Source organism: Nymphaea colorata, chromosome 11 (assembly GCF_008831285.2).
Source record: "Nymphaea colorata isolate Beijing-Zhang1983 chromosome 11, ASM883128v2, whole genome shotgun sequence".
NCBI lineage: Eukaryota > Viridiplantae > Streptophyta > Magnoliopsida > Nymphaeales > Nymphaeaceae > Nymphaea > Nymphaea colorata.
The window spans coordinates 1,792,947-1,814,058 of record NC_045148.1 but is presented as its reverse complement, the minus strand read 5'-3'; the positions used below and the strand labels follow the sequence as shown (position 1 = coordinate 1,814,058).

At 44.8% G+C, this 21,112-nt stretch overlaps 2 protein-coding genes across 2 annotated transcripts in view; one reads left to right on the top strand and one right to left on the bottom strand.

The window, feature by feature from the left end:
- The window catches only part of LOC116264551 (cellulose synthase-like protein H1), a 115,860-nt gene that overhangs the window by 75,890 nt on the left and 18,858 nt on the right, over nucleotides 1-21,112 (bottom strand). The gene's annotated exons all lie outside the window — the stretch shown is intronic.
- LOC116263711 (protein BOBBER 1) lies at nucleotides 14,221-17,894 on the top strand. The gene is made up of 6 exons (XM_031643449.2): nucleotides 14,221-14,678; nucleotides 15,893-16,065; nucleotides 16,215-16,263; nucleotides 16,335-16,501; nucleotides 17,535-17,618; nucleotides 17,712-17,894. Exons 1-6 carry the CDS (start codon nucleotides 14,279-14,281, stop codon nucleotides 17,748-17,750), a joined length of 912 nt encoding a protein of 303 aa, XP_031499309.1. The 5' UTR covers nucleotides 14,221-14,278; the 3' UTR covers nucleotides 17,751-17,894.

Genomic DNA, 21,112 nt, shown 5'->3' with positions numbered 1-21,112 from the left:
ACGATGGAAGGATTCCACCCTCTCTTCGCCTCTTATGTCTTATGCCGTAAGACGCAACCAGCTCCTTGGAGTGGGGTTTTCTGCCGAGGTCCTTTCGAGCAATATGGGATAACATTTGGACTCCGAATAATATTTTTTCCCTGTTTTTCGCTCGCATATTTTTTTTTTCCCTCGGTGGGGCAACTGAGAAATGGCCGTTGGTCGGCGCAAGAAGGGCCGGTCGAGACGAATGGAGTATGGAGATGGTGATTTACTTAGACTAGAGCTCGATTGGAGCGGTTCCTTTTCTCTCGGGTCCGTTTCTGGTTCTACTTCTACCCGGTTTGAGTCCAAGTAGGACGTGAGGCTCGCGGGTCCCGGTTCGGTTCAGTGGTATCATTCGACTCCAAAACAGGGTCCGAGCCTACCCCAAAATCCAATTAAGTCATCCAAGTGAAGTTTAAACCCGATCCGAATTCCAACTGTTTACATATACCTCCTTTTCGTTATCTTTATATATATATATATATATAAATAATTATATATGTATATTTATATAAACCATGTAATGTGGCGAACCAAGTCTCCGGCATCCATCAGTCAACTAATGAAATTACCCTTTTGCCCTTCATCGGAGTGCAACTCTAGCAGCAAGTGTTTGATGCTGATACGGAACTCCCTAGGACTAGGCCGGGACTAGCCTTGATTGCTGCCGAATCCCATCAACTACCACAGGCCGATAGCGCTAAGCTTGTCTGCGCGAACCCTTTGTCGCCAGATGGGCATGAGAGACTTGGTAAGGGTGAGACTTGGCCACTGAGTGTAAGGGGCAGAGAGGCTTTACTAACTGTGAATGGTGCAGCTTGTAGCGCTAATAACGCCACACAAGGCCTAACGTCACACCAGGTAATCGTCGGAGGCATGCCACTGCCGGCCACAGGCGCAGCACAACTCCGGGGCACGGCCGAGCGCACAGCCGAGGGACATCGCCGACTACCGGGCATCGAGGACGCAGACGGGTGCCGTGCGCAGGAGAGCGTCGACGCTGGAGGTCACCTGGAGCATTGTGAGGTTGTAGCGAGCGAGGACGCTATCAGAGTGCACAGCGGAAACCTTAGAGAGGCTAACGAGCGGGCACCACCATCACCACTAGCAGCAGCAGCACTCGGGCGGGTGGCCGATCCTTGTTCCGAGGGTATCACGCACGGAGGTCATTCCAGCGAGGACAACATTTTTCTTAGGGAGGCTAGCCGATGCAGTGAGCTGGAGTTGTCCGGGCCCAGCTGACCGACCTAGCCACACATGCCCAGTGGACCGAGACTGAGTTGGAGGAGTTTTCAGCCCCAAGCCGACCATTTCAGGCCGAGACGGAGTGATTACAGCATTACGGGTCAGTCGGAGCGGTTTTGACAGGATCCCGTCTTAGGACCCGATCCAAATCCAGCGTTTTTAGTAGGAACCGGTTTCATTTTTAGTTATGTTTCAGTTTTGTACCGACCCGGTTCGAGACATAGACCGAACCGAGTCATGCTACACTTTAAATAGTGTCTTTGTGAAGTTAACCCTAAGTTGTTAATGATTTTTGGACAAAGTTTCTAATAGAAACAGGTTTCTCTTCACCCGCGCGTTTCTTGCGCCTCCATCTTCTTCTTCCTCCCCATTTCTGTGTGAAACATCTGAGGTTCTTCTCCAGCCTCCTCAGATTCATCAATGGCGGATTGGCAACCCGACATTATCCCACACCCTCCGCTGGTTTTCTCTACTAGGAGGTGAAACGAAGCAAGCAGCCGGCGGGTTGTCTTCTTCATCGTCTACCCGAGCAGAAGCAAAGGTGAATGCCGTGCGGACTCCTCAGCCACAGGGGTGTCGAGAGGCGTCATCCACCATCCGGAAGGCATTCTCCAGCCTTCGCGCAATGCCTACACGGCGGTGTGAAGATCTGAGATGCATTTGATCGTCCGTTCAGCAGAAATACAGCTAAGTGTGTTTTTCCAGCGTCATTTCCTCTTGTAGTGACTGTAAATCGCCTCCCAATTCGTTTGTATGCCGTGGGATCCTTCTGGAATCCGTGAGGATGATCTGAAGAAGGATCGAAGCGAAGGAGAATGGATTTGGGGGTCGTTTGGAGGATGATCGAGCCTCTTTTTGAGCATTCGGTTGAAACAGGCCTACCACAGCCAGTCTCAATCCGAGCTTAAATCGAAGGGTCAATCGGCCATAACTTTTGGGGATTTTGATACTGTTCGCTTCCCACCGAACCAAGCTTTCTATAGGAAGTGGAATCGCGTCAATCCGTTCAGTATTGAGTGAGTTACGAGCTTGAGAAGTCGGAGTAGGTTCTGTCACGCAATTCCGCCGACCAGTTCCTGTTTCCGGCGACATTTCCGGCGATCCAACCGTTGGATCTTCACGATTCCGGTGCCATTAGATTCCCAACATACCTGAGATCATCTCCACCAAATTTGACGTCGATCGGACTGTAGATGGCGTTTCTGGAGGCGACGGTCTGAATCTGGCGGGAATCGGCGGCGAGCATCCCTGTTTCTCCGCCACAGGCGGCTGTAACCCAATATTCGCTTAGAACATTGGGAATGCAGCATCACCGGGTGATCTATTGACTTTAGCTTGTTCCAAATTTAATTATCTGTCGATTGCAAGTGGTTTCATCTCTTGATTTGATCGCATTGAGGCGGAGTGGCGATATGAAGACCTGTGGCTGTTCTTCTGCACGACGGCTCTTCCTGAAACAGGCGACAGAACTACAGCGACTTTAAGGGATCAACGACTGGGGTCTAGACAGCTCAGATTCAGCTCAAATTTGGAGCGTCTACTCCTTGGCTAGTGGTCTTGCTACAGTCCAAATTTCAGGATTTTTGGAGGTGTCTATGAATTGTTATGATTTTTCCATCGAAGACCTCTCCAGCAGTCCTGAAGCTGTTCTGCGCCTGATACATTTCTGAACGAAGGACAGAACGTGCGCGATTTTCAGAGCTCAACGACCTGGCCTTAAACTCGTCGGATTTGGCTCAAACTTGGAGCGTCCACTCCTGAGGATGTCTACTTGTTGCTGACCAAGTTTGGGGATTTTTGGAGACTCCTGTGATTTTATACGAATTTTAGACTGGAGGCCACTCTCTGCCAGCGCCTGAACCTGTCTTCTTCGTTTTCCAGAACAGAGGCCAAGCCTCGACGCTACCCCGATCTCGTTTTCTTCGATATTGGGGAAACGAGTATCTCTGGTGATTTCAGCTCCTTGAATCCCTTGTTTTCCTTTGATTATATCCTGGATTTGATCGTGCTTGCACTTGTTTTGGCGGAGCATACCCCTGCTGCAACGAGGATGGGCTGCAACCTGTTAGCATAGACTGCAACAGTCCGTGAGCCGCAACCTTGGAGTTGAAGGGTGCTCGTCGACACCAGTTCGACGCCTGCTTCCCCCTTAACAGAATACAAAGAGGGGTTTAGATCGCATCTTGTGAGACATTTCATACTTTGGCTCTGTTGTTCGATTACTGTTTTGCTGTAACAGTAATCCGTGCTTCCCTTGTTGCTGAGGTGAACCGTGAGCCATCAAGCGACCGGTGAGTTGGGGTCGTGGAGCTTGCTGTCCAGCTTGGGCGAGGAGGCATTTGCTGAGTACCGAGGCTTAGTTTCTGGTTTTCCAGCCTCGGTGGATAGCTCGGACTAGCTCCGAGGAGGTTTGTACCCTGTCCCACTATAGCACGGGGAGGGTGTTCTTGCTTACAAACCCGCCTACACGGCGTGCGGCATAGTGAGGTCCTCGGAGGCTCGTTCAGCCGACGACACACCTCCTTGCGGCTGGGCCACCTAGGGGTTGAGGGTGTGGTTTGTGCGCTTAGGCATGTATGTTTTTGATGAATGCTTGGATGTGAATGTGGTTGAGTGAGGTGAGCGTTTAAGTTGTATCGTCGCGGTTGTATTAAGCCTTGAGCCCCTTAGCATTCTTGTAGTAGGATTGGCTATTTGGGTTCGGGAAACACTCTTGTAATTCTGTCCTAACTTGGGAAATTAAGCCGGGGTTGCTGTCCGGCAGGGAAAGAGTGTAAAGTCTTCTTAATACTTAGCCTATTCGGAGCCTGCCCCAAGAGATCTTGGGAAGGGAGTTCGGCATTCGGCAGCGAGCTTAGGCAGTCCTAGCCGGGTTCCCACCAGTTTGGTATCAGAGCACCTTGGGGCTGATTGAGCAGCTATGGCAAAGAAGAAGAACTCAAGAGTTGAGCAACAGGAAATGGAAATGGGCGTCGAAGATGCAGCCACCGAATCACTTCATGAGGGCAGCGGAAGGAATGAATCAAACCGAGAAAAGTTCTCACGGATAGAAACCGAACTTGAGGAAATGAGAGTAAGAATGAGTCGGCAAGACCAGCCATCACGTGTGGAAGAGAGGTTGTCTCGCTTTGAGGAAGCTATGATTCGTATGACTGATAACTTCACGCAAATAAGTCACCAATTGGGTTTCTTAACCGGCCGAATGAATAAAATGGACCAATTGTCAGAAAGTATAGAAGGGCTAAATCAAAGAATGGACCGTATGGAAAGATCCGTTAATCATGGGCACAACCGAGAAGATAAGGGAAAAGGACCTTATGAAGAGCCTCACACATCATATCAAGCTCCCAAAGAGCATGCCGCATCGAGTTTTGGAGGGATTAAAATTGGAAAAGATAATCAAGTTCCACCCAAAACCAATGAAGCTCACATGGGAAATAAAAAGACCATGGGAGTTAACATGGCAACTTGTTCCAAACCACTGGTAGACAATGATTTTGAAGAAATTTCAGATGAAGATAGTGAGAGAATCGGACAAAGAAGTGAGAAAAAGAGGGGCCAAAGGAACATAGAACCCAGATCCAACATTCGGGTTGACTTTCCTAAGTTTGATGGCAAAAACGCCCAAGATTGGGTGATTAAAGCGGAGCAATACTTTGAGTGCCAAGAAGTTAGGGAAGACAAAAAAATTACAACGGCCATGATCTACTTTGAAGGGGCAGCTATGAGGTGGTATCGGTCGTACAAGAGGAAAAACCCGGTCATGGTATGGGAAACATTTTCAAATGCATTACTCGCTCGCTTTGGAGTCTCGTCATATACTAACTATCATGTGGAGCTCATCAACATGAAACAAATCACTACCGTGGAGGAGTTTCAAGGTCGATTTGAGGACATGTCATGTATGGTTGGAGATTGGCCCGAACCCGCACTCATAGGTGCATTCATGTCGGGATTGAGAGAGGATATTAGAATTGAGATGCTATCCGAGGAACATGTAGACTTAGACAGTTGCTTTGCAAGGGCACGAGTTATGGAGGAAAAACTCCTCAAACGGGCAGCGTATGAGAAATTCTCTAAGACCGGAGGATTCAACCAAAACAAAGGGAATTTCAACAGGCCTACTCCTAAACCACAGCCACAAGGGTTTCCAAAGAGGGATACACGTCCAGCCGTTAGGGACAATGTTCCGGTTCGTTACATCACCGCTAAGGAGAGGGATGAAAGGTTCAAAGCCGGGCTATGTGTGTCATGTGAGGAAAAGTGGTTCAAGGGACACAAATGTAAGAGGTTTCAGCTAATGGTGGTTGTAGAGGATGAGGACGAAGTTGAGGTTTCAATCCCAGTTGAGGAAGAGCAACCAGTAGAACAAGAGTGCCCAACGGAAATTGAGAAGGTGGATGAGGTTCTTCACTCCATGAGGGACCCAAACCGTCCTAAAGCAATGCGTGTTCTTGGAACCATTCAAGGGCACAGAGTCACAATCTTGCTAGATTCGGGAGCAACTCATAATTTTATGAGTTTAGAAACGGCCAAGGATAGCGGATGCACATTGGAAGATCAAGCACCACTCACGGTCTTGGTAGGAGATGGAACAAGGCTACCTTGCGTCCACATTTGCCGAAACATGGATATAACCGTGCAAGGGATCCCATACAAGATAGATGTCTTAGTTCTTCCGATAAAAGGGATGGACCTTGTTCTTGGTGTTGATTGGTTAGAGACACTTGGGGGAATCTACTGGGATTTCTCCAAAATGAAGATGAGATTTGAGAGGGAAGGAGGAGATCAAGTGACACTCGAAGGAATCCAGCCCAACTTAGAACCGAAGGCAGCCATCAAGGCTCTCGTAGCTCAACAGCCAGCCCTCTGGCTGATATCGTTAGCCACTGATGTACCTCCAAAAGGGACAGAGACCGAAGTCATTCCCAAGGAAGTTCAGCAAGTATTGGATGGTTTTGAAGATGTCTTTTCTGAACCTAAAGGGTTACCTCCTCCAAGATCATACGATCACAGGATCGTCCTATCAAACGGGGCAGAACCGGTAAATGTTAGGCCTTATCGTTATGGGTTTACACAGAAAACGGAGATAGAGAGATTGGTAAAAGAAATGATTGAAGGGGGAATCATTCGCCCGAGTAGCAGTCCCTTCTCCTCTCCTGTTTTGTTAGTCAAAAAGAAGGATGAAACTTGGAGATTTTGTGTTGATTATCGGGCACTTAACGAAGTCACGATTAAGGACCGCCACCCTATACCCGTCATTGACGAACTCCTTGATGAATTGGCGGGCGCTTCCATTTTCTCCAAGCTTGACTTAAGGGCTGGTTACCATCAGATACGCATGGATAAGCATGACGTACCCAAGACTGCATTTAGAACTCACGATGGGCATTATGAGTTCTTGGTCATGCCCTTCGTATTAACCAACGCCCCGGCTACATTCCAACGATGTATGAATGATATTTTCAGACCACATCTGAGGGATTTCATTCTAGTTTTCTTCGATGACATTCTGGTTTACAGCCGATCATTAGAGCACCACATTGTCCACTTAAGGAAGACACTACAAATTTTGAGGCAGAATGAACTCTTTGCAAAAGCTTCTAAGTGCAATTTCGGTCAAGAATCAATCGGCTATTTGGGACACATAGTGTCCAAGGAAGGTGTTAGAGCTGATCCAGAAAAGCTCCATGCCATGGAGCAATGGCCTTTGCCAAAAGACCCGAGAGGAATGAGAGGATTTCTAGGTCTTACTGGTTACTATCGAAGGTTTATTCAAGGCTATGGATCTATAGCCTCCCCTTTGACGAAAATGTTGAAGAAAGGGGAGTTCACCTGGACGGATCACTCAAGGGAAGCATTCGTAAAGCTTAAGGCAGCAATGTTAGCCGCGCCCGTGCTAACCTTGCCAGATTTTTCACTTGATTTCGTGGTGGAGACGGACGCAAGCGACGTTGGTGTTGGGGCTGTCCTCAGCCAAAAGGGCCACCCAATAGCCTACATGTCCAAGGCTCTCACCCATAGGGCAAAGCCATTATCCACATATGAAAAGGAGTTATTTGCCATCGTGTTGGCCGTGGAGAAATGGAGGCCCTACCTCATCGGGCGCAAATTCATTGTGAGAACGGATCATAGTAGTTTAAGGTATATGCTCAAACAAAGGGTCTCAACGCCTACTCAACAAAGATGGCTCGCCAAGCTATTGGGTTACGATTTTACAATCGAATACAAGAAAGGAACCGAAAACTCGGCGGCTGATTCGTTATCGAGACTTGGAGAGCAATTTCTAACCTTGTCCGTTCTGGAAACCGATTTGTGGCAGCGATTGGTCATTGAGCAAGAGGCTGATGAAGGTTTGAGACTACTTAGAGCATCGGTTCAGTAGAATCCGGGATCAATCCCAAACCATGGCATGAAGGGGAACGTGCTTTACCGAAAGGGCAAAGCTGTGGTACCACGCGGTTCCTCCCTCAAAAAGGAGCTCCTATCACACTTTCATTGTTCAACCACCGCAGGTCACGAAGGCGTGGCCAAAACGCTTGCAAGGATCAAAACCCAATTTTGGTGGGAAGGTCTAAAAGGAGAAGTCAAAGAGTTTGTGAGGAGTTGTCAGATTTGCCAAAGGGAAAAGTATGAAGCAACCAAGCCACCCGGGCTGATGCACCCATTGCCAATACCTACAAAACCTTGGGCTGATGTATCAATGAATTTTATTGATGCAATGCCACGTTCGGAAGGAAAGGAAGCGGTGTTTGTAGTGGTGGACAGATTGACGAAATATGGGCATTTTGCCCCTCTTCCAAGACACTACAATGGGCCGTTGGTTGCCGGGATATACCAAGACTATGTCGGCAAACTTCATGGAATGCCGAGCACTATCGTTTGTGATAGGGATTCGATATTCCTTAGTGCGTTTTGGCGCGAGTATATGCGCATGGCTGGGACTTCATTGCATTTCAGTACAGCCCACCACCCGCAAACCGATGGGCAAAGCGAGGTGGTGAACAGGACACTAGAGACCTATCTGCGTTGTTTCGCGGGGGAACGACCGAACACTTGGGTTCGGTATCTTGCTTGGGCAGAATGGTCCTACAACACTAGTCTCCATTCCGGGACTAGTATCACTCCCTACGAGGCACTGTATGGGTGTCCTCCTCCACTCATTCCAAACTATGAAGTAGGGACAGCTCAAGATGATGAGGTGGACTGCACACTCCGTAATCGGGATGAGATCTTGACAGTTTTGAGGCAGCATATCGTAAGAGCCCAGAATCGAATGAAACAAACATATGATAAAGGCCGCAAAGATCGAGAGTTCAAGGTTGGGGACATGGCATGGTTGAAGAGGCTACCTATGCGACAAAAATCGTTGCTTGGACAGCCTTATTCCAAACTTTTACCCCGTTATTATGGGCCATTCCGGGTCTTGCAAAGAGTTGGCAAAGGAGCCTACAGGTTAGCACTACCACCCACCGCATTAGTCCATCCGGTCTTCCATGTAACTAGACTCAAGCCGCATTTTGGTCAGTTGCCAGAACTTATTGAACCTTTGCCAGATTTTCGGCCTAGACCGTATAGGATACTTCGTCACCGGCACCTGCAGAGAGAGGGGCGTCAGAGACATGAGGTTTTAGTTGAGTGGGACGGCCCAGATTCAGGTACATCATGGGAGCTATATGACAGGATTGTCCAGGATTTCCCAACTACTAGAGCTTGGGGACAAGCTCAGTCTCAGCGTGGTGGATCTGATACGGAACTCCCTAGGACTAGGCCGGGACTAGCCTTGATTGCTGCCGAATCCCATCAACTACCACAGGCCGATAGCGCTAAGCTTGTCTGCGCGAACCCTTTGTCGCCAGATGGGCATGAGAGACTTGGTAAGGGTGAGACTTGGCCACTGAGTGTAAGGGGCAGAGAGGCTTTACTAACTGTGAATGGTGCAGCTTGTAGCGCTAATAACGCCACACAAGGCCTAACGTCACACCAGGTAATCGTCGGAGGCATGCCACTGCCGGCCACAGGCGCAGCACAACTTCGGGGCACGGCCGAGCGCACAGCCGAGGGACATCGCCGACTACCGGGCATCGAGGACGCAGACGGGTGCCGTGCGCAGGAGAGCGTCGACGCTGGAGGTCACCTGGAGCATTGTGAGGTTGTAGCGAGCGAGGACGCTATCAGAGTGCACAGCGGAAACCTTAGAGAGGCTAACGAGCGGGCACCACCATCACCACTAGCAGCAGCAGCACTCGGGCGGGTGGCCGATCCTTGTTCCGAGGGTATCACGCACGGAGGTCATTCCAGCGAGGACAACATTTTTCTTAGGGAGGCTAGCCGATGCAGTGAGCTGGAGTTGTCCGGGCCCAGCTGACCGACCTAGCCACACATGCCCAGTGGACCGAGACTGAGTTGGAGGAGTTTTCAGCCCCAAGCCGACCATTTCAGGCCGAGACGGAGTGATTACAGCATTACGGGTCAGTCGGAGCGGTTTTGACAGGATCCCGTCTTAGGACCCGATCCAAATCCAGCGTTTTTAGTAGGAACCGGTTTCATTTTTAGTTATGTTTCAGTTTTGTACCGACCCGGTTCGAGACATAGACCGAACCGAGTCATGCTACACTTTAAATAGTGTCTTTGTGAAGTTAACCCTAAGTTGTTAATGATTTTTGGACAAAGTTTCTAATAGAAACAGGTTTCTCTTCACCCGCGCGTTTCTTGCGCCTCCATCTTCTTCTTCCTCCCCATTTCTGTGTGAAACATCTGAGGTTCTTCTCCAGCCTCCTCAGATTCATCAATGGCGGATTGGCAACCCGACATTATCCCACACCCTCCGCTGGTTTTCTCTACTAGGAGGTGAAACGAAGCAAGCAGCCGGCGGGTTGTCTTCTTCATCGTCTACCCGAGCAGAAGCAAAGGTGAATGCCGTGCGGACTCCTCAGCCACAGGGGTGTCGAGAGGCGTCATCCACCATCCGGAAGGCATTCTCCAGCCTTCGCGCAATGCCTACACGGCGGTGTGAAGATCTGAGATGCATTTGATCGTCCGTTCAGCAGAAATACAGCTAAGTGTGTTTTTCCAGCGTCATTTCCTCTTGTAGTGACTGTAAATCGCCTCCCAATTCGTTTGTATGCCGTGGGATCCTTCTGGAATCCGTGAGGATGATCTGAAGAAGGATCGAAGCGAAGGAGAATGGATTTGGGGGTCGTTTGGAGGATGATCGAGCCTCTTTTTGAGCATTCGGTTGAAACAGGCCTACCACAGCCAGTCTCAATCCGAGCTTAAATCGAAGGGTCAATCGGCCATAACTTTTGGGGATTTTGATACTGTTCGCTTCCCACCGAACCAAGCTTTCTATAGGAAGTGGAATCGCGTCAATCCGTTCAGTATTGAGTGAGTTACGAGCTTGAGAAGTCGGAGTAGGTTCTGTCACGCAATTCCGCCGACCAGTTCCTGTTTCCGGCGACATTTCCGGCGATCCAACCGTTGGATCTTCACGATTCCGGTGCCATTAGATTCCAAACATACCTGAGATCATCTCCACCAAATTTGACGTCGATCGGACTGTAGATGGCGTTTCTGGAGGCGACGGTCTGAATCTGGCGGGAATCGGCGGCGAGCATCCCTGTTTCTCCGCCACAGGCGGCTGTAACCCAATATTCGCTTAGAACATTGGGAATGCAGCATCACCGGGTGATCTATTGACTTTAGCTTGTTCCAAATTTAATTATCTGTCGATTGCAAGTGGTTTCATCTCTTGATTTGATCGCATTGAGGCGGAGTGGCGATATGAAGACCTGTGGCTGTTCTTCTGCACGACGGCTCTTCCTGAAACAGGCGACAGAACTACAGCGACTTTGAGGGATCAACGACTGGGGCCTAGACAGCTCAGATTCAGCTCAAATTTGGAGCGTCTACTCCTTGGCTAGTGGTCTTGCTACAGTCCAAATTTCAGGATTTTTGGAGGTGTCTATGAATTGTTATGATTTTTCCATCGAAGACCTCTCCAGCAGTCCTGAAGCTGTTCTGCGCCTGATACATTTCTGAACGAAGGACAGAACGTGCGCGATTTTCAGAGCTCAACGACCTGGCCTTAAACTCGTCGGATTTGGCTCAAACTTGGAGCGTCCACTCCTGAGGATGTCTACTTGTTGCTGACCAAGTTTGGGGATTTTTGGAGACTCCTGTGATTTTATACGAATTTTAGACTGGAGGCCACTCTCTGCCAGCGCCTGAACCTGTCTTCTTCGTTTTCCAGAACAGAGGCCAAGCCTCGACGCTACCCCGATCTCGTTTTCTTCGATATTGGGGAAACGAGTATCTCTGGTGATTTCAGCTCCTTGAATCCCTTGTTTTCCTTTGATTATATCCTGGATTTGATCGTGCTTGCACTTGTTTTGGCGGAGCATACCCCTGCTGCAACGAGGATGGGCTGCAACCTGTTAGCATAGACTGCAACAGTCCGTGAGCCGCAACCTTGGAGTTGAAGGGTGCTCGTCGACACCAGTTCGACGCCTGCTTCCCCCTTAACAGAATACAAAGAGGGGTTTAGATCGCATCTTGTGAGGCATTTCATACTTTGGCTCTGTTGTTCGATTACTGTTTTGCTGTAACAGTAATCCGTGCTTCCCTTGTTGCTGAGGTGAACCGTGAGCCATCAAGCGACCGGTGAGTTGGGGTCGTGGAGCTTGCTGTCCAGCTTGGGCGAGGAGGCATTTGCTGAGTACCGAGGCTTAGTTTCTGGTTTTCCAGCCTCGGTGGATAGCTCGGACTAGCTCCGAGGAGGTTTGTACCCTGTCCCACTATAGCACGGGGAGGGTGTTCTTGCTTACAAACCCGCCTACACGGCGCGCGGCATAGTGAGGTCCTCGGAGGCTCGTTCAGCCGACGACACACCTCCTTGCGGCTGGGCCACCTAGGGGTTGAGGGTGTGGTTTGTGCGCTTAGGCATGTATGTTTTTGATGAATGCTTGGATGTGAATGTGGTTGAGTGAGGTGAGCGTTTAAGTTGTATCGTCGCGGTTGTATTAAGCCTTGAGCCCCTTAGCATTCTTGTAGTAGGATTGGCTATTTGGGTTCGGGAAACACTCTTGTAATTCTGTCCTAACTTGGGAAATTAAGCCGGGGTTGCTGTCCGGCAGGGAAAGAGTGTAAAGTCTTCTTAATACTTAGCCTATTCGGAGCCTGCCCCAAGAGATCTTGGGAAGGGAGTTCGGCATTCGGCAGCGAGCTTAGGCAGTCCTAGCCGGGTTCCCACCAGATGCTGATGTTGACAGGTGCCGACCTGCGCAAGGACCAAATTTTGGTGACAAGAAAAAAGTGCCATGTAATATTTTAAAATGGCGAAGACGGGAACAGCAAGAAGATTTAGAGAATCGGCTCAATTGAAATTCAAATCCAAATCGTTTGTGAATCGGATTAATATATATATATATATAATTTACAACAAACAAGATGAGAATGTAAAACTAAAGAACAATAATGTTAAGTTCTACGAAAGAGGGTGTTTGGCAACAATAAGAAAGTGTTTGATGGTTTGAAATTTTGATTAAAAAAAAATAGAATCATGATTCATTCCTCTTTAAACTGAAATGGAATCAAAATTTTAGATTTCGGCTTTTAAATTCTGAAAACAAAGTACGTTCTTTGTTCAATCGTTTCAATTTCATAAAAATTGAGAATTTTGATTCTAAAATTTCATGATTTTAAGTACATCAAACGCCTTGTAGCATATTGCTACTATTTCAAGAATTTCTTCTAAATTCATCAAACACTTGTTATGGCATTTTTATGAATCTGATAAGTTGGCAGTGTTATTGTTGCCTAGTAATGTCTTGAATCGAGAATAAAAGTGGTGCAGTTTCATTCATTCGGATGAGCCGATTCATGCCAAATTTCATCGATTTCAACAACGCTAAGCAACGAAGCCACGTCCAGCTGAAGGTGCACTCGTGGCTGCGAAAGGTTTGGTGAGATATTTGAGAGCGCGTTTGATAAGAAAAATATTTTCCAAAAGACATGTTTGAAAAATCCGTCTTCTTTTTTCAAAACATATATTGTGATTATATTTACTGTTTTATTATTAAATGAATTTATAATCATGTTTCCTGGAACAAGCACGCATTGTTTTAATTATGAGGCTCCTTGGTAAAAGAGTTCACCATCGAACCCGAGCTTTATAATCATGTTTCCTAGAACCATCATAAACTTCAGTGTTTGAGATCCAGAAGCATGGATTTAAGAGCAGACAAGATTTTATATCCGATCTTTTTTCAATGCAAAAAAGTAAAATAAAGATTGTGAATTGTAAGTCCGTTTAAAGTTCCTGCGTTTGATGAATCATGATCTTTTTGCCAAAAATCACATCATATCCACATCAGATTCATAAATTTGGAATTTCGAATCCAAAGTAATCAAACACATATCTCCGTAACTTGGGCATCCTGTCGCTTGGAAAACGATGTCATTTTAAGCACTACAAGTTGTGTTCTGCAAATTTTAAGCTTTTTTTTTTTCAAAAAACATGATATAATAATGAAAACATGCTTTTCAAAAATAAGAGCATAGCATTGTTGGATCATGTGTTCCTGGAACAAAATGTTCCTGTCAAACTTAGAACATGGTGTTACATGATTTATTTTCTGTGTTTTGATATTCGATGTTTCATGCCTTTCTTGACTTAATTCAATTTTATATTTCTCGGCAGTACTCTTGCAAATCAAGCATACCAAAAAAAAACTATAGATCAAACATGCTCTTAGTGGCGTTGAGAAGCATTATCTTTGGAAAGCACTGGAAAATTCTCTCTCTAAATATAATTTCATGGCTCTTACGCTAACGGATCTGTTGTCGTCACGAGCAGCTACTGACCCACGGCCAGCTGATCCGAACCGGTGATCAAACGCGAACGAGTGAGAAGATTCGGGATTGTTCCCCGCCCCTATAAATTCGACTACACTTTCTGTCTCTGTTTCTCTCGATTCTTTTCGTTCTCTCTGTCGCTTTCTCAAGCGCCATGGCCGTCATCTCAGAACTCCAGAATGATGAGGAAAACCCTAATCCCAAGCCTAATACCAAGGAAGCGGAGGCCTCGTCGTCCTCCGCCTCACCCGGGCCGTCGGATGACGATCTGAGTCGGATCCAAGGGTCTCTCTCTTCTATTGACTTCCTGGATCGCGTCATCGATTTCCTCCGGCGGAAGCGCGACCTCTTTCAGGACGAGGACGCTGAGCGGAAGATCCGCGGCATCATCTCGGCAGCCAAGGAGAATGATGCAAAAGTGAGAAAGAAGAAAGCTGAGGAGGAGAGGAAAGCGGCGGATGCGGAGAAGCGGCAGAAAGCGGCTGAAGCTCAGGCGGAGAAGAAGCCGGAGAACGGGCAAGCTGAAACTGACCAAGGCAAGGAATCCAGTCGAAGTAAGTGTCGTTTTGAAATCCGTTGCACCATTTCGCCCTCGCCCCTTTTCCTGGTTTCAAACCCTTTGTGAAGTCATCGGTGTTAGGGTTCTTATCTGCTCACTGTGGTAGCGTGAACTATCTTGACAATCTGTGACCAATTTCGATCGGATCAGTGGTACTGTTTGTGGCCAGTAGTGGTTCATGTTCCCATAGGATCATCGAGCTAAGCTAATTGTTGCTATTTTTTTTTAACTTATCGCAGGATAGTTCTTTTTGTTACTGAAAAAGGAAGTGTTTGTTTTTTCTGTAGTTTCATTTGCTTCGCGTGCTTTCCCCAAGAGTTTCTATTAGTTCTTATTTGGTGCCCACTGGAGAGTTCATTTCAGGGTACTGCTCTCTTTAGAGCAAGAGACATTCCAGTCGTTTTGTTTTTTTCTATATGGTAACCTTTTTGTTATAGGTTCTACTTCCTCTCGATATAGTTCGTGGTGTTTCATGAGTGCCGCTTGTATAGCTTGGCTAGACATAACTCTTCATTCAGTATTATATTTCCTGTAAGCAACCAGTAGTCTGGTATTTGGAACCAGTAGTAGCCAAGCAGTGCCTCTCTCATCCTTGAAGGATTGACTGTGAATTTTGTGTTCTCTACATCTATAGCGTTGAGCTTCCAAATTTTTTGGCACATGTAAAATTCCGGATAATTTCAGTATTCTGCTTGGAAACACTTTAGAAGTCTGCACAAGAATCTAATCGTTATAAAATATGGTTGTCTATATTTAGTCATGTTTTAGTTGTAATAAGTCACAGGCTATACGTATTATTATAGGGTTGTGCTGCACTTACTTTTAAATTCCAGAACGAATGGACGTGTGTATTGGTTTGAGTTTACATGCCAAGTTCTGCCAGTTACATGTAACAGTGCCTCATTTAATTGGTTATTTAGGAAAAAAGTGTGTCTTCATCTCAATTGATGAGAGTTTCTGGTAGTGTTTTTGCACAAAAGTCTCCTAATATTAAATTTAAGTGCAACCCGGCTTCAGGTTGATATGACCTGGAGGATAATATTAGCTAATTTTATGCAGTATAAGCCGCAGCTTCACTTAATCCTATTAGTAGGGTTAAGTGTCTTCCCATGTTTTCAGGAACCCGAGTTGTGCTCCATTGATTGTTCCTTGATTTTTTTTTGGGTTTATTTACGTCTTATTGGCATTATACCCTTTGTTTGTCAATAGAACCAAACTCTGGCAATGGCATGGATTTGGAGAACTATTCATGGACGCAGACTTTGTCAGAGTTAACTGTGAACATCCCAGTGCCACGAGGAACAAAATCAAGGTTTGTCGGATGTGAAATAAAGAGAAGTCATTTAAAGGTTGGGCTGAAAGGACAACCACCCATTATAGACGTAAGTAAACTCTTTATTTATGTAACTCTTTTGATAGAATGCATTTTTAAAGTTTGTAACCTTTCTGTTAGTTGCTTCTTGAAGGATTTTCCACATTTGTTGTTTTATTTTTTAATCACATATTTGTTTATCACTTTAATCCTATGCAGGGTGAACTTTATATGCCTGTTAAAGTGGATGATTGTTTTTGGAGTATCGGTGAGTCTTCATCTATATCTTGATTTTCCCCATCGAATGGTTTTGATACTCATTTTAGAATTCGTATACAGAGGATGAGAAGGCTATTTCTATCCTCTTAACCAAACACAATGGAATGGAGTGGTGGAAATCCTTGACAAAAGGTGGCCCTGAGATCGATACACAGAAAGTTGAACCCGAGAATAGCAAATTGTCTGACTTAGATCCTGAGACAAGACAAACTGTAGAGAAAATGATGGTAAGTGACCTTAATCTTTTCCAGTGCTTCTGCTGGCTTCCTTCATTTCCTATTGGCAACATGATACCTTGGGAGTTTGAAGTTTGATGTGTAGTGTATTTATATGACATTTCAAGAATATCTGTTTTGCTTTCTCGTTGCACAATGTCTGCATTATGTTTTTCTTTTTGTGATCATAATAAATTGGAATTGCTTTGATTGCATTATGGAGATCAATGTGTCATATTATCTATGACTAAGTGAGAATATCTGATAAATTCAGTTAATGTACTTGCTGCAGGTAAGGGGATGCCCTTGCCCACTGATTTATCTGGTTTTAGGATTGACAGGATAATTAGGTTGTTTCTTGTCAAATATAAGGGCATTATGATCTTTCCTGTCAGACTCTGGTTCTTACAATAGTCCTGTCTTTGTAAGCTTTTGCACTTTATGTGTGCTTCCTGTTCATTTCCCAATTTTTTGGTTCCTGAATTGATGTTGCCATGGAATGATCATGCTGGTTCCTTTCTGGCAAGCCGGCATCATAACATGATCTGGACCTACGACCAGTATTCGGAGCATGCTTCTTGATAACCACAAATGGACGAGGAATTGTTGGGGTGAAGGAGTAACAAGTGAACCTGCATCACCCGCTTGTATAGGAGTTAGGTTAAATTGTTACAGCTTACAACTTCTCCAGGCAATTTTGTGTTCCTTTTTCTCCAAAAGATCTTAAGCAAATTACAATGAAACAGCTATTCTTTTGTTGCATGACTTGGTTTTGCTTGGATGTTGTTCATTCTGCTGAAAAGTTGAAGATGTTGTGTGTGGTCTCTTGTTGATCTGGTCTCTTGTCTACTTCCGTAGTGGCAACATAGCAATAAAGCTTGTCGTCTCGTTCATTTCCCAGATGTTTGAAGCTTAATTTATTTTTGAGTTACTAAAGAGCTATATTTTGCACAGTATTTCTACTTTTTGTCATCAGTCGCTTCATCTCATCAATGCTGTTTGAGTGATGCCCTTACAACTGATCATTAAAATTGTAATGTGGCAGTTTGATCAACGGCAGAAATCTATGGGATTGCCAACGAGCGATGAAATGAACAAGCAGGAAATCCTTAAGAAGTTCATGGCCGAGGTGAGCCTATCACACCAATTTTTTTCTGTATAGCCCGTCAGATTTAGGTTTTTCATGTTGCGTCTGATATGTTGATTTTAATTTGGTATGCAGCATCCTGAGATGGATTTCTCGAGGGCGAAGCTATCTTAAACGGAGCTTATGGAACAGTCTAGTGGAGTGATGGATGCACATGATGTGGATGATTGTTAGCTTTAAATTTATCGTGTTAACGCATGTATATGACAATGCGGTATTACAGTTTTGCTTTTATCAAGGATTTGAATTAGCGTTGCAGTGATGGTTTACTTCGTAAAAGACATTCCAAAGTTCCATCGAAGAAACTCTTTTAGGAACCAGGGGAATCTCCCTTGCGGAATCAATTTCTTTTAGGTTACATGTTTCAAGACTACGGGGGCGTTTCGATGACACCTTCCTCTAACATAGTTTTGTAAACAATGAAGTTTCATGAAAACCAAGTTTGTTAATGAGTTTTATTATTTTTTTGTGTGTGACACATCAAAAACCTGATTTTTGAATAACTTGAGGGGAATCAGGTTTTTCACTCTCTTTTAGAAAATCAGGTTTTGTCAAAACTGGGTTTTCTTCATGACACCTAAACGCTCAAAACATGGTTTTGGAGGTAAAACCAGGTCTTGTTTCCAAAACTTGGTTTTGAAGTTTTAGTTTTTGATTTTTTCTTTACCTTTCTATTTTGTTTCCTACACCCGGAATTCACATTCCATGACTGACATGAGCAGAGGGCTTGTCACTGTTTCTGTCTTGAAGGGCTTGTCACTGTTTTTGTCTTGAATGAATTTCCATTTTGTCGGCACTCAACTCACTCCTTTTGTAAAACAAAGTGATGGCCATGAAATCCTTATTAGAATAGGAGGTGCATCAGCTTTGTTATCCCTTTCCGACTTTTTTTCAAATGCATGTCCCTGTTTTTCTTGTTTTGCATTTTAACTGCCTGCTTTTTCATCAATGCGTTCAAAATGCCACGAGCTGTAGCTATAAAAATCCTTATTAGACTAGGAGGTACATCACCTTTGTTAGCTCTTTCCATTTTTGATAAATGCAGGTCCCTGTTTTTCTTGATTTGCGTTTAACTGTTTGCCTTTCTACCGATGAAAAGTTTTTCGATTGCCTTTCTACCGATGAAAAGTTTTTCGAGATATATATTCTTTTTTATATGACAAAGAACCTGTGTGAATTTGCAGGTGGTGGGAGCAGGACAGACTTACTTTCAGACTAAAATAATGACCTACCTTACTCGTTGTGAGGAAGAAAATTTACTAAATTTGTGAATATTTGAATTCAAATCTATTAAAAGTTTGGCCCATTCCTGCTAGTGAATAGTTTGTTAAGCAAGAATTCCAGGGTCTGAGTTGGCATAGGAACCAGAATTGGGTTAATATTTTGACTTGGAAATCTTTTCAGAGGATTTGGAGAACAATGATCAAATGTATGGAAGCAATGGGCGAAATCATTTAGAAATTCACACCAGAAATGAGGTTAAGAATGAGGATCTGACAGGGAAATGTGATGTGATTTGTAGACATGAAGCCTGCAATTGTCATGAAGTGAGAGACTTGCAATCTTAGAAATCAATGTTACTATTGCACAAATTGAAATGTACTCGTGACTTAATCTCAAAACACCAAAAACAGACCTGGTACCTAACGAAGATGAGGATAGAAATGCAGGGACTTTGTCTCTCACCAGATAGTAGGATGAAATATTTCTCACGCTCAGCCCAAGAAATCATAGAAAGTGATGTTTTCAAAGTTGGTAATTAAGAGATTCATTTCATTAATGCATATTACCTCTACTAGGAGTTTACATTTCAGTGAAATTAAGCACTTTCAATGATTTAGATCCACTGGTAGATCATTGCAAACGAAGCTGTGAGATTGGCAGTCATGGTTTAGTTCTTTAACCTACCATTTTTTACCAAGAAGAAGTTGGGTAGGACCAATCGGTTTTAGTACTGCTGGTTCCATGAGGGTTCAGATCTGGGTCCAAACTTCCCTTGATGTAGTGGAGTTTGACCTATGGAAATTGGGAGTTGATTTGGTATTGGCAAGAAAGGTAGACCGGCCCTAATTCTTGAAGATGACAATCCAAAGTATATATGTAGCTGCAATAGGAGATATTTCTTGGGTTTTGATGAATCACATGAAAGAGAGAGAGAGAAAGGGGAGAGGTGGCGCCGTCTTGTAAGCCCGCAGGACCTTACCCTCAGCACTTACCTCTCAATCCGGTCCTACAAGCGTGTAGGACCTGAGTGTATAACGTCCATGGAAATTGAACTTGAGACATGCCGTTCACGCGCCGCAGATCCAACCAGCTAAGGAGTGATTCTTCCTTCACATCTTCCTTTTCTTCTTCCTTCTTTTAAGCACGCACTCACCTACACACCTATGTTTTATATACACACACACATCATGCAATCCTTATACAGCTAAGGAGTCCAATATTTTGTGCGCTTCACTAATATTTACCATGACCAATAAAGGAAAAAGGTACTAATGAAAAGAATACCAATATAATTCCCTTCATTTTGACTATAAAATCTCTTGCATCACTAATGTAGGTAGTTATAGTAATTCACTGATTCATTGTGACTTATCTTATTCCTCCAAATCCTACGTGTTTTACAGATTATTGCAAATCCAAATTAGTGACAAATATAAGTTAGAATTCATATTTCATTACTGCAGCACATGTCCTTTTATCGCCCACGCCCTTCGAGCCAGAAGCCCAAAGCGTATCAGCCACTGGCTCAAGCCCGGCACACCAAGACTCCTCAGGACAATTACTAAGAAAGTTAGTTACATGCGTGGGAGAAGATAAGTGCAAGCTCTCCAAGTCTTGAAAATAATGGACCCAAGTAGAGTCTACTACGGCTATTTAGTATACAATATGAACCCATTTTGCTCGCCAAATATAGTGGTTTGAACGTAGGTCCAACTTCCATTCTGGTTCACATGTCACAACTCTGTTTGACATATCCCAACTTGCTTTCTAGCAGCTTCGATTTCAATCCCAAAAAGGTTAAGAACGATGACAACCAATCATTTAACAACTCTATTTATAATTTCCATAAGATTCTTCACAATGTTAGTTACATAATTAAACTTTTTAATGAGTGTTACAATCCACCCACCTTAAGGCGCAAGCATTGGGGCCAAAATTGAACGGGATTTGATACCAAAATTGTCATGACTGCAATAGCCAAGGATCATGCAAAGCAACATGAAAAGCTGCTTATGCTGATGTAGGTTTGGGATGCTTACACACAATGAAGCTGCAAATTTAACTTTTTGATGTATTTGCATCAAATGCAAATATCATTCAGTTCCAAGATTTTTAGAATGGGCTTCAAGTTTCTAAGTTTCTGATCAAATGGGAACTTAATGGTTCCTCATTCCGATTTCTAGATTACTCCAACAATCGCGAGATCGTAATATTGGATTTTCGGTCATGCCCATTAGGTTAGAGCCACTTGA

Excerpts from the sequence above, each read along its gene's own strand:
- LOC116263711 (XM_031643449.2), top strand. The coding sequence starts at position 14,279 with ATGGCCGTCATCTCAGAACTCCAGAATGATGAGGAAAACCCTAATCCC. Across the intron at positions 16,066-16,214 it reads GACAACCACCCATTATAGAC|GGTGAACTTTATATGCCTGT; the intron begins GTAAGTAAACTC and ends AATCCTATGCAG. Across the intron at positions 17,619-17,711 it reads TTAAGAAGTTCATGGCCGAG|CATCCTGAGATGGATTTCTC; the intron begins GTGAGCCTATCA and ends TTTGGTATGCAG.